The 13,013-nt window shown below is 47.9% G+C and overlaps 1 protein-coding gene across 1 annotated transcript; it reads right to left on the reverse strand.

Annotated features, from left to right (window-relative positions):
• Positions 1 to 488: 488 nt before the first annotated feature.
• Positions 489 to 9,142, reverse strand: SNX12 (sorting nexin 12). Its single transcript, XM_081897039.1, has 4 exons — positions 8,853 to 9,142; positions 3,733 to 3,828; positions 3,418 to 3,542; positions 489 to 2,265 (listed from the first exon to the last, which is right to left on the reverse strand). The coding sequence occupies exons 1-4, from the start codon at positions 9,015 to 9,017 to the stop codon at positions 2,163 to 2,165; spliced, it is 489 nt and encodes a 162-aa protein (XP_081753165.1). The 5' UTR covers positions 9,018 to 9,142; the 3' UTR covers positions 489 to 2,162.
• Positions 9,143 to 13,013: the final 3,871 nt, after the last annotated feature.

Raw genomic sequence — 13,013 nt, forward strand, 5'->3', positions numbered from 1 at the left:
TAGGCACTGTAGTTTAGTGTTAAAATTCCTAGCAACACCTAGCCAAATGCAGTGCCCAGAATACTATGTTGAGATTTCTGCACTGCAAGGGGTTGGACTAGATGACCCTCAAGATCCCTTCCAACTCTACAATTCTATGATTCTAAAAGAATGTCATTTAAAGCCAGTGTGGTGCTGAGGCAACAACCCAGAAGACCACGGCTTAATGTTGCCCTTGTAGAACTCAGCATGGAGGACGGGGGACAAACTAGTACCAGTTGCCTTTGCCTGCTGCTCCTGTTGGTCTCTCTGCCTTGTGCTGGCTGTGAGTCCCAAGAGGCACCAGAGACTACTGCCTGAGAAGACCCAAGTGCAAATAAACAATAAATCCTCAGACTCAATCATCACACAAATGACACGTTTGATATGTAAGAGAGTAATGACTCCTTTCCAAAGCTTTACCCAAAAGTACTTAGAAAAGCCGGTGACTGATAGAGGACACAGACATATTGGCTTCACAGTGGTTTAATATGAACAAGTCTTGGACAATACATAAAACAGTAAACTGAAGACATAGTTTGCTGAATTACAAGCCCCACATCAGTATGGATATGTATGTGTGTGTGTCTATAAATATAGACACACACACAAAAACACACACATACAGCAGCAAGAGCCTCTGATCTCCAGACTTGTGCACCAAATGAAGGAAGGAATTTGAAGAACTCATAGCTAATGCAGATCCACGAGGCAGCAGCAGGCCGCTTCCAACAGGAATGTTAGCACCTCTCCAGCAGCAGATGAGAGTGGTCCGTGCAGAGACAGTTTCTGCATAGCCATTGCTTTGGGAGCCCAGAGAAGAGAGTTTTCTGCTATCCAGTTACCCCATAGGTGGGTGGTGTATATCCACAACCCCTTGCCTGAAACATGCAGAATTGTATATACCAGTTCTTTCTCCCCTCCAAGACACACTTGTACTGCTCACTCCAAATAGTGCAAACTTCAGAACAGGGAACTTTGTGATTACGGTCACTTTATTACTTAGGTTGATACGACTCTCTTCCTGCCCGCACCTCTTGCAGGCCAGAGTTTTGGAGGGATCACAAAGTTTCTTGTTCAGGTCAAACAAAGAGGCTGTACAGATACCATGGTCATCTGCAAGACCTCCCAACAGATTAAATATTAAACAAACAGTAGGGAACTTTGCACCATAACCCCAAATGGACAGAGACAAGAGGCCAGATGAAGCTATCCACTGAACACAGAAGCGGCATGCGAAACATCCCTTTGTTTAGGTTCCACTTGCTCCATCTTTTAACTTCCCAAGGTGCAATCCTCAGAGAAAACACTGCTCTACAGGTTTCACCACCAAAAGCCAGCCACCAAATCTTTCCTGCCCAGTCCTCAACATGAACCCTGCTTCTGAGACGCCACTGTATGCTTTGCCCATGCATTTACAAGATGCCATTCTGCTACCAGAAGTTGTGGCTCCCAAAGGGTGCCTTGTTCTTTGGGTTGCAAGTCTGCCTCTAACTCTACAAAGCCCAAAGGTTATTGGGGTAGGATTAGCAGCTAAAACCTCAAGGCATACTGAAGGGGTCACTTGAAGTCCCTCAGAAGGCCTTACTGCTCAATAAAGGGAGCTTCTAAACTGCTTTTGGTCTACAGTATCCTCCTAGCAAGTTAAGGGGAAAACATTTTTTGCTTCCCACTTTTAATCATTCTGTGGTGATGGGCACAGATGCTAACAAAAAAACCCTGAAACATCTCTGCAGTAGCCAAGAAAAGGAGCCTCAGTACCATGACTTCCCTAGGAAACCTGTGGCAAGGAGCACACTTACACATGCTGGATAATCCTCCATATTCTTACACAAAGGAAGAAAAGCAGCTCTGATGTATGCTGCAATACCTTACACTAGTCTCCAGTTCATTTTCAGCAAGCTTTACCTATCCACCAATAGGCCCAAGCTCTTCCCAGGTCCTCACCTTTTTATGCAGAGACCAAAGACCAACAGAACCCAACGCTGCTGCCTAATAAGGGGTGGGATGGGGTGGGATGGCGTGGTGGGCACACTAGACAAGTGAGGAGGTTTAAAGAGAAAAAAGCTGGTTCGGAAGAGGGGCAGTGTAAAAATAAATGTCATTTTTGCACGGGGAGAGAAAATGGAGAATGCCAGACTCCTCTACTGACGGACTTTCCCTGGGATGTAATTTCTATCGATAGTCTCCTCCTGCAGGAACATGTGTAAGCAGCGCTCGTTCTGTGCCAGAGGGTGTCCAGCAATTCTGCCAAGAACAAGAAGAAGTGTTAGATTAGCAATCAGCTACCCAATTCTGTACAAGGCAAGGCAAGATCATGTTGTGCAACAGCAGCACACACAAGCACCCAGGACACTTGCAGCATTGTCCATCTATTTTGGCTGGCCTCTGTTATTTTCATTTGCCACCAATCCCATCTCTCCAGTCTTTGGAGGCACTCAGCACCCCCAGCATGCATCCTCCCCAGGAAACAGGCCCAGGAGGGCTTTTCATCTATGAATTTGTGCAGGGATGTAGAAGGTTGTGCTTCTAAAGTTTCAGCATCCAGGGACAACTGCCAGATTCTGTGTATGAAGTGTAGTTTCCTTGACAACTGGATTGTAGACCCTTCAGTTTTGTCTGCGCTACAAACATTTCGGTTTTGTATCAGAATAGCCATCATGTCTCTCTTTCCCCACAAGCAGATTTTCAGAACTGTAGTCTGATAAGTTTGTGTGATAGGGCTCATCCTAGTAGTTTACCAGGCAGAAATGGCCCAGCTGCTGAATCACGGCTGTATGTGGTTTAGGAAGTGGGCATGGCTCCCTACTTCCTCCCTGAAAGAAGCAGCTGGAGAGTGGTGGAGCCTTATTACAAGGGGTTGGGATAAAGTCAGATAATGGGAAGATATAAGTTGATAGTCTCTGGCTAGTAACTGTTTCTGTCATGACTATAAATTTTAAAAATAATAATTTAACAATAAACCAGCTTTCTCATTTTAGCATTTCTAGCAGACTTGAGGCAGCATAACTGCAGGCTCTTCACCACTTAAGGCAGCTTTTGCCAACCCAGTGCCCTCCAGATGTTCTGGACAAAAACTTGCATCAGCCCTGGCCATCACAGCCACACTCCCAGCAGGCCCAGCATCCTACAGCCCTGCTGGCTGGGACAGATGGTAATTGTAGTATAAAACATCTGAAGAGCATTAGGTTGCTGCAGAGTATCATAAAAGCACTCTTTAGAGAACTACAGTTCTTAGGATTCCACATGAAGAGAAGACCAATGGTAAGCTTAAGATGATGCCTAGAGTTACTGGCAACCACGATATGCAATCTAGTCACTACACTGTGCAATGACATGTCCTCCTCTCCCAGAGTCTTTCACTTCCCCAAGTATTGAAGACCCAGGTGTCACTCTTACTTGTTTATGAACTGTTCTAAGCCCTGTCTTCTTTCTTCTATGAAGGACTCCTCAAAGATGCCCTCATCTCCTCGGAAAGGAAGCTGGCGCTTCAAGGCTTTGCCAGGCAGTGGAGGCACTACAATCTAGAAACATTGAGAGCATGACTTAAGAGGGGAGCAGAACCACTCTCCTTCTGCTGCTTGATCTGTTAGGGTCACCACTAGATCCAACAGGGAAGAGTAGGAGAGCTCTCTGCCACAGGAATGAAGAATAAAGTTATCTATTGATCTATTTATTATGCAAACAGAGTGGATGTTCATTTCCTGTACCCACCTTACTATCACGCTCTAGCTCATTTTTCAGCCATTCAAAGTCACTATACCGTCGCCTCACACAGGACTCTTTCAGTTTGAAGATCGGCAAATTTGTCTGAAAGGAGGCAAGAGAAAGTTCTAATTGACAACTGCTTTATTATTACTGATTTATGAATCATTCCCCATTTGTCATACCAAAGCAAATTGCAATATAACAAAAACTTATGCAAAACACAAAACAATGTGCAATTGTTTTAACTAACAGTTTAATGTAACAACTGCAGATACATAAAATCAATTCAAATCAAATACAGTGGTACCTCGGGTGAAGTACTTAATTCGTTCTGGAGGTCTGTACTTAACCTGAAACTGTTCTTAACCTGAAGCACCACTTTAGCTAATGGGGCCTCCTGTTGCTGCCGTGCCGCCGGAACACGATTTCTGTTCTTATCCTGAAGCAAAGTTCTTAACCTGAAGCACTATTTCTGGGTTAGCGGAGTGTGTAACCTGAAGCGTATGTAACCAGAGGTACCACTGTACAGGTATCAACTGAGATAGACATTATAATAATAATTTATTTATACCCAGCCCATCTGGCTGGGTTTCCCCAGCCACTATGGGTGGCTCCCAATCAAATATTAAAAACAAAATAGAGCATTAACAGGTATCTTTTAAAAGTAGGATAGTTGCTTATTTCCTTGATGGGAGGGCGTTCCACAGGGCAGGCGTCACTACCGAGAAGGCCCTCTGCCTGGTTCCCTGTAACCTTACTTCTCCAGTGAGGGAACCACCAGAAGGCCCTCAGTGCTGGATCTCAGTGTCCAGGCTGAATGATCAGGGTGGAGACGCTCCTTCAGGTATACAGGACCGAGGCACTTTGAATTATGCTCGGAAACGTACCGGGAACTAATGCAGGTCTCTCAGTACTGGTGTTATATGCTCCCAGCGGCCACTCCCAGTCATCAGTCTAGCTCCCACATTCTGGATTAATTGCAGTTTCCGAGTCACCTTCAAAGGTAGCCCCACATAGAGCGCATTGCAGCAGTCCAAGCGGGAGATAACTAGAGCATGCACTACTCTGGCGAGACAGTCTGTGGGCAGGTAGGGTCTCAGTCTGTGTACCAGATGGAGCTGGTAGACCTGGACACAGAATTGACCTGCGCCTCCATGGACAGCTGTGAGTTCAGAATGACTCCCAGGCTGCGCACCTGGTCCTTCAGGGGCACAGTTACCCCATTCAGGAACAGGGAGTCCCCCATACCTGCCTGCCCCCTATCCCCCCAAAACAGTACTTCTGTCTTGACAGGATTCAACCTCAATCTGTTAGCTGCCATCCATCCTCCAACTGCCTCCAGGCACTCACACAGGACCTTCACCGCCTTCACTGGTTCTGATTTAAAAGAGAGGTAGAGCTAGGTATCATCTACATACTGATGAACACCCAGCCCAAACCCCCGATAATCCTTCCCAGCGGCTTCATATAGATATTAAAAATCATGGAGGAGAGGACGGAACCCTGAGGCACAAGTGAGAGCCCAGGGGTCTGAACACTCATCCCTCAACACCACTTTCTGGATACGGCCCAGGAGAAAGGAGCGGAACCACTGTATAACAGTGCCCCCTGCTCCCAGCCCCTCCTGACAGTCCAGAAGGATGTCATGGTCGATGGTATCAAAGGCCGCTGAGAGATCCAGCAGAACTAGGAAATAGCTCTCACTTTTGTTCCTAGCCCGCCAGAGATCATTGATCAGCACGACCAAGACAGTTTCAGTCCCATGGTGAGGCTTGAATCCCGATTGGAAGAGATCCAAATGGTCTTAATCCTCCAGGCATGCTTGGAGTTGTTCAGCAACCACCCGCTCAACCACCTTGCCCAAGAATGGAAGATTTGAGACTGGGCGATAGTTTGACCATGTTGGCTGGGTCTAAAGGTGTTTTTTAAAGAAGCAGCTTAATGACCGCCTCTTTCAGGGGGCCAGGGAAGGCTCCCTTGCAGAGGGAAGCATTCACCACCCTGCAGAGCCCATCGCTCAGCCCTTCCCGGCTCACTTTTATTAGCCAGGATGGGCAAAGATCAAGGAGACAAGTGGTTGGTTTCACTCGTCCAAGCAGCCTGTCCACATCCTCGGAGGTAACAGATTGGAATTGACCCCATATAATATGACTAGACAGGACTCCAGCACTCTTCCACCCTGGCCCTGCTCCCACGGTGAAGTCTACCTCCTTCCGAATCTGAGTGACTTTATCTGCAAAAACTTTGCAAATGCATTGCAGGAGATCTTGGGGTCCCTACCAGTCCCCGGTGACGAAGGTGATTCCGATAGATTGCTAAGCACCTGAAATAGTCTCCTGTTGCTGTTTTCTGCAGATGCAATAGAGGCGGTGAAGAAGGTCCTCTTCGCCGTCGCCATCGCCACTTGGTAGGCTCGACGCTGAGCTCTAACCCCAAGCTACTTAGAAGGCTTGCTGCAAGAGGAATACTTCTAGCAGGTGAAAAGCAACAGAGAAAACACCAGTCCAACATGCAACTAGAGGGAGTTTTAAAAGGGTAGGTACTACCACAGCTTAGACCCAATTCCAACATTGTGTGGAATAGACCTCCTGATAGAACTATATCTGCAGGATGCTCTCTCACATGGGACAGTGATTGGTTGGGTATGTATGTTGGGATGATACAATCTTTTAGTAATCTTGATCCCAAACTGTAGAACTTTCTATACCATAACTAGCAATACGAACCTAGCCCAACTGGCAGTTTAACTGCAATTATTTCAGCAACAGCATTATAAAATGGCAATATTTCGGCCCACTGAGCGTCAAGCCACTGCATTCTGCACAAGCTACAGCTTTCAGTTCAGCCTAAAGGGCAGCGCCACGTAGAGCACATTGCAGTAATCTACTCTTCAGTAGCAGTTCAAAAGCACAAAGTGCAAGTAGAAAAATAGGTACCGTTCCGGCGGGAAGGTAAACGGCATTTCCGTGCACTGCTCTGGTTTGCCAGAAGCGGCTTAAGTCATGCTGGCCACATAACCCGGAAGCTGTACACCGGCTCCCTCGGCCAATAAAGCGAGATGAGCGCTGCAACCCCAGAGTCGTCCGTGACTGGACCTAATGGTCAGGGGTCCCTTTACCTTTACTCTTCAGAAGCAACTGCTTCAGCTAGGTAGCAGACGCAATTATAGTGCAGTGGCACAATTGCTTTAATGGCAAGGCCCAGGACAACCACTTCTAGATACTCACCCCTTCTAGCTATTCTACAATACAGCAAAATCCTGCCCCTTGCAGACTCAAAAATCCTTTCCACTAGTCAAGAGGGTGTTTCAAGAGCTCCTTTCTAGGCAAGGAACTTAAAATGCAACTAATTGCTTGAGAAGGACATGTAGGTCACAAATACCCATTCTGCAGAATTGTCATCTGTTCCATACCAGTAACTAAAATTACTTTTGTTATGCTGAGTTGACTGGCCCCCTCATTCCAATCCAACTAGTATTTTAGATTGTAAGATCCTAAGGGCAGCAACAAATGCTTTACTAATCCCACTGTAAAGGGATGAAGAACCTGTGGCCCTCCCAGGTGTTTATTGGACCCCATTATCCCTGACCATGGCCATGCTGGCTGGGATTGATAGAAGTTGGAGTGCAGCAACATATGGGGGTCCATAGGTTCCACACCATGATGTAGGCTACTGTATTGTTGTTGGCCTCTGTCTGTCTTGAGAGACAATAGAAGAGTGCATCATTGGGGGTAAATCACAGGGAGAGTTATAGCGCCTGCTGTGGCTGCAGAGACTGATAAGGGAGAGACATGTTTTGTTGCAGCTGGGGCAGATGAGGGCATGTGGTTTCACTCTTACAGATACACCCTTGTGTTTCTTTTCTCTGCATATGTAATGTTATAGTTGCAATCCATTACATCAGTGGTTCCCAACTGGTGGTCTGTGTGATCCACCCAGGGGTTACGTAGCACCATTCACATATTAAAAACTATCATAGAGGTATCAAAATTTACAAAGGTAGGAGGTCAATGGCTTGGCTTTTGAGCCCCTGCTTTACATGATTACCAGGGAGCAAGTTTCCCTGAACTCAGTGTGGCTTCTCAGCACATATCTAGGAATGCACATAAAATAAAGGCATAGGGAGGGGAAAGGTGGGGAAAACATTAACCCCCACATCGCTCAGTCTCTGCTTAAGTTGATTCTTCTCCAAGGCTGCCCCACACAGCCACAATCGGGATCCATGGTGACATCAGGCAGGTGTGCACCAAGGATGCACCAGATACTACCCCAAATCAAAAAAGAAACCAAGCCTGTGCTAAAGGCTTAGCTGAGAGATCAGCAACCTTATCGAAGGATGGGCCAGAGCATGTGTGCATGTGCGCTCTTCCGGGTCAGAGGAGCGCCCGTGCGCACACGCTATTTTTCCAACGCTCCTCTGTTCCAGAAGTGCGCCGGAAATAGTGCGCGTGCACGTGCACAGGCACTTCTTCATCCTGCACGCATATGCACACACTATTTTTGGCACACATCTGGGTTGGAGGAGCACCTGTGCACAGGCGCACAGGTGCCATCAACAAAGTCGATCCCCATGGTGCGCCGGTAAGAGCGGGGGGTGCCAGGGGTTGCCATGTGCCAGTTAGACAAGCCTTGTGGGCTGCTACCGGCCCATGGGCCTTAGGTTGCCGACCCCTGGCTTAGCAGATTCACGCCGACTTACAAGCCCATTCACTACTTGCAACATTCTATGAGGCGGGATCAGCTTGAGCAAGCAGATCTATCCTCAAGCCCATGTGTGCTTTGTAGCAGAGTGGGCAGCCTCCCAACCCAGGGCCACCACCTCATCCACAGAACGATCTAACCACTATGCCACACCACCCCTTTATACTGCACCTACCCCATGGCCTCCATGTAACTATAACATTCCTGCCTATCCTGCTTACAGGAACAAGGTAATTAGAAATAAATATAAATGGTTTTTTAAAATGAATTAAAATGAGGGTCGGAATCCCCCCTCAAATAAGGCAGGTATTGGGCGTGGCACGAGGGCGCCCTATTCCGTTCCCTCCCATTGACACCCCGCCCACCAGAAGACCCCCCCCGCGGCCCCGCCCCCTCCTCCCGCCCCTCGCCCCCCCCTTACGCACCCTCATGCGGAGCTCGTAGCTGGTGTATCTGGCCCGCCCGACGCCCACGGTCTGCGGGTTGAAGATGTCGATCTCCAGGAAGTTGCTGGGCGGCCCGTAGGCGTCCGTCAGGTCCTGCGGCTTCGAGTTGAGGCGCCGCGTGTCGGCCACGGCCGCCTCGGACATAGCGGAGAGGGAAGGAGGGGAGATTCTGGTGGTCAGAGCCGCCTCAGCGGAACGCGCCCTGCCGCCGCTGCCGCCAGCTTCTCCTCACAGCCGCGGCGCCGCAATACCATGGCGCCGCCCCGGAACCTGCGTGGGGAGGCGACGCGCCGTGCCCGCCCTGCATAACTCCGGTGGGGATTCATGTTCCGGGGCCCGCCTCCTCCCTCTGACAAGCCGCGCCAGCCCCGCAACGCGCATAAGCAATAACGGGCACATTGGTTAAGCGGCGGAGTTTATGAGTTATCTTCGGCGCGTGGCTGCGCGCCACCGAGCCCTGGAACCTGTATGGCGCAGAAGTGGTCAGTTTATGGTGCGGGGCCGCCGCTAGGTGTCCTACTCCGAGCTCTGCGCCGTGAAGTGCCTTGCATAACTGACAGAATCATCCATGGCGCGGGGAGGCTCCTGGGCGCTGCATCCCTGCGCATGCGGTGCTGGCGCTGCTGGTGGAACCGGTGGGGAGCGTTTTGTTGTTACCCCCGGTTCGATCACTGTTATTATTATTATGCATTTTAACTTGCATTAGCGCCCCCAAACCCGCTAAGGATGAACTCAAAGTGCCTCGCAATCCGAAATCCATAACACAAACAAACGTTACAAAAGGCTGCGCGACTGCAAATGTATCAGCAGCACATATATGAATAAAACAAAACAGGTTTCAGTGGCAGCAGGTCTTTCTTATGTTTTTATCACCGCTCTTCATTTGATTTACAGTATTTATTGCAGATGGTGACAGAAGTCACAAAATTAAAAGACACCTGCTTCTTGGGAGAAAAGCGATGACAAACCTAGGCAGCATCTTAAAAAGCAGAGACATCACCTTGCCAACAAAGGTCCGTATAGTTCAAGCCATGGTTTTTCCAGTAGTGATGTAGGGAAGTGAGAGCTGGACCCTAAAGAAGGCTGATCGCCGAATAATTGATGCTTTTGAATTCTGGTCCTGGAGGAGACTCTTGAGAGTCCCATGGACTGCAAGAAGATCAAACCTATCCATTCTGAAGGAAATCAGCCCTGAGTGCTCACTGGAAGGACAGATCGTGAAGCTGAGGCTCCAAGACTTTGGCCACCTCATGAGAAGAGAAGACTCCCTGGAAAAGACCCTGATGTTGGGAAAGATGGAGGGCACAAGGAGAAGGGGACGACGGAGGATGAGATGGTTGGATAGTGTTCTGGAAGCTACCTGCATGAATCTGACCAAACTGCGGGAGGCAGTGGAAGACAGGAGTGCCTGGCATGCTCTGGTTCATGGGGTCAGACACAACTAAACAACTAAACAACAACAAAAATTTATTTGTGATACATCGTTATCCAAATATTTTCCAATAAAAACAACATATCACAGTGCAAGAAGCATTCAGTAGCTGTAGCTTGGTAGAGCATGTGCTTTGTGCAGAAGGTCCCAGGTTCAGTCCTCCACATCTTCAGGGAAGGTAGCTTATGTCCCCTGACTGTAACACTGGAAAGTTTCAGTTACAGATAGGTAGCCGTTTTGGTCTGCCATAGTCAAAACAAAAAAATTTCCTTCCAGTAGCACCTTAAAGATCAACTAAGTTAGTTCTTGGTATGAGCTTTCGTGTGCATGCACACTTATCTGAAGAAGTGTGCATGCACACGAAAGCTCATACCAAGAACTAACTTAGTTGGTCTTTAAGGTGCTACTGGAAGGATTTTTTTTTGTTTTGACTGGAAAGTTTGCACTAGTCAGTATATAGACAATGTTGAGCCAGATGGGCCTGTGGGCTGATTCTGTATCTTATGTTATTAGCTCAGTGGTGAAGTGCTTGTTTCACATGCAGAAGGCCCCAGAGTCAATGCCCAAAATCTCCAGGTAGGGTTGGGAATGTCCCCAGCCAGATACCCTGGAGAGATGTGTAGACAGTACCCAGTAAACAAGGTTGGGCTATCTTCATAAGGGATGCATAATGGGCTTTTCCTGTATTTGTATGAGAATATCATTTGTATTAGAAGGTCATGATCCCACACACCATCCAAAAATTGTAAGATTGCAGGATCCCCAAAGGGGTGCTCTGCGGTGACCTGGCTTCAGGCACCAGGCCCACTGGTAGACCAATTCTGTGTTACAAAGATGTCTGCAAACAAGACATGAAGGCTGGCAACATCAACTCTGCTATGTGGGAATCACTTGCAGATGACCACAGTGCTTAGAGACAGGCTATGTAACCATAGCAGTGACCAAAGAATGAATGACCTCTGGGAGAAGTGCAGAGTGGAGAAACACCATGATGCATCTGCAGTAACACAATTGGATCCCTTCATCTGCCCCAGCTGCAACAAAACATGTCTCTCCCATGCCAGTCTCTACAACCACAGCAGGCGCTGCAACCTTCCAACAATTTGACTTCAGCCCCAAAAGCACACTCCTCCATTGTGTCCCAAGGCAGATGGATGCTCACAATTAGAATGAAATAATTACACTGGCTAGTGTGCACACTAGATTTCAAACTTTCTATAGTTTTGGCTTTCTGTGGTGTTCTATATAATTTGCAAGTGACACATAACAACTGGGGGGGGGAGGTGAAAGAGCTTTAATGTTAAAAGTACGAAATTTGCAGCCAGAAGATGTGGCTCCACAGATGAGAAGTTGCCAGTGGAAAGGCATTCTCCTTTGTCACCATCTTCTGAGCCTCCCTCGAAGGAGGGACCTGGAGAAGGGCTTAGATGAAGATCTAAGTGGCCAGAGACTTTCATTTTGGGAGAGACATTCCAGGAGATATTGGGGTCCTGAGCCACAAAGATCTGTGCAAACACAAAATGGACACAGCTTAGTTATCGAAGGGGTGTTGTGCAGTATACCGGTACTTCTGATTACCAGTTGCTGGGAATCACAAACAGGGAGAATGCTCTTGTGCTCAAGTCCCATTTGAGTAATTTCTGGGGCAGCTCCCCACATGAACCCACCTGGACCCTACTTCCATCATCAGAGGCCTTTCTCCTTGTACCCCCCCAGGGAAAGGTGGTGTGTGCCAACACAAGAAAGGTATTTTCAGCAGGTGAATCAGCAGTCTTTAGGACATTCTGAATCCTAGAACACTCTAGGAATTGTATCACAGTGAGGGGGAAAGGGGCCTCCTAACAACTTTAATCACTCTTAAGGAAACTATCCTTCCCAGGATCTTTTGGGGGAAGGCATGACTGTTTAAAGTCCAGGCACTGAGGTCCAGCTCCGAGAGCCTTCTGGCAGGTCCCTCACTGGGAGAAGTGAAGTTACAGGGAACCAGCAGAGGGCATTCTTGGTAGTGGTGCCTGCCCTGCAGAATGCCCTCCCAATAGTTGTCAAGGAGATAACCATATGTCTTCTTGAAGACATATGAAAGCAGCCTTGCATGCAGAAGTTTTTGATGTTTTATTGTGTTTTTATATTTTGCTGGAAGCCACCCACAGTGGCTCAGGGAACCTAGTCAGATGGGTGGGATATAAATAATAACATTATTATTAAACTGGTATGATGCTGGTTTAAAATGTACACTTCAGGTGCCCCTTCCCCTCTTCAGCAAGTTTCATGGCTGAAGATCTGACTTTTGCTCACCTTGCACCGCAGGCAGCATCTGTCCTGAATTCCTCCAACCGAGGAATCTCATCCTCTCCAGAGGATAAGCTGAATCTTGCAGCATCTTCTCAGCTTGAGCGAAGCTTGCCTCCCCGCCCTCGCCCCCCCCCACAGAAGCAGTTTTATTCACATGTGAAAAACTGCAAATGTATTTTTCAATTTCTAAATGTCTATCTCATATGGAGAGAGAAAAACCACACGCAGAGACTTTGTGTAGAATAGTAATAAGTACACACACACAAGCGAGATAATTTGTGTAGGTTTAATTGATTAATAAATCAGTTGGCTAGCTGTCGTCAATCAATCATTGAAGACGCCTTTAATCTGGCTGTATCATCCACGCGCGGGAGGGGGGCGATTAGACAGAACAGCCCCGGCAGAGCTTCGCCGTG

This window comes from Podarcis melisellensis, assembly GCF_964234715.1.
Source record: "Podarcis melisellensis genome assembly, chromosome: Z".
Lineage (NCBI taxonomy): Eukaryota > Metazoa > Chordata > Lepidosauria > Squamata > Lacertidae > Podarcis > Podarcis melisellensis.

Excerpts from the sequence above, each read along its gene's own strand:
- SNX12 (XM_081897039.1), bottom strand. The coding sequence starts at position 9,017 with ATGTCCGAGGCGGCCGTGGCCGACACGCGGCGCCTCAACTCGAAGCCG. Across the intron at positions 3,829-8,852 it reads GCTACGAGCTCCGCATGAGG|ACAAATTTGCCGATCTTCAA; the intron begins GTGCGTAAGGGG and ends GCCTCCTTTCAG. Across the intron at positions 3,543-3,732 it reads AGCTAGAGCGTGATAGTAAG|ATTGTAGTGCCTCCACTGCC; the intron begins GTGGGTACAGGA and ends CAATGTTTCTAG.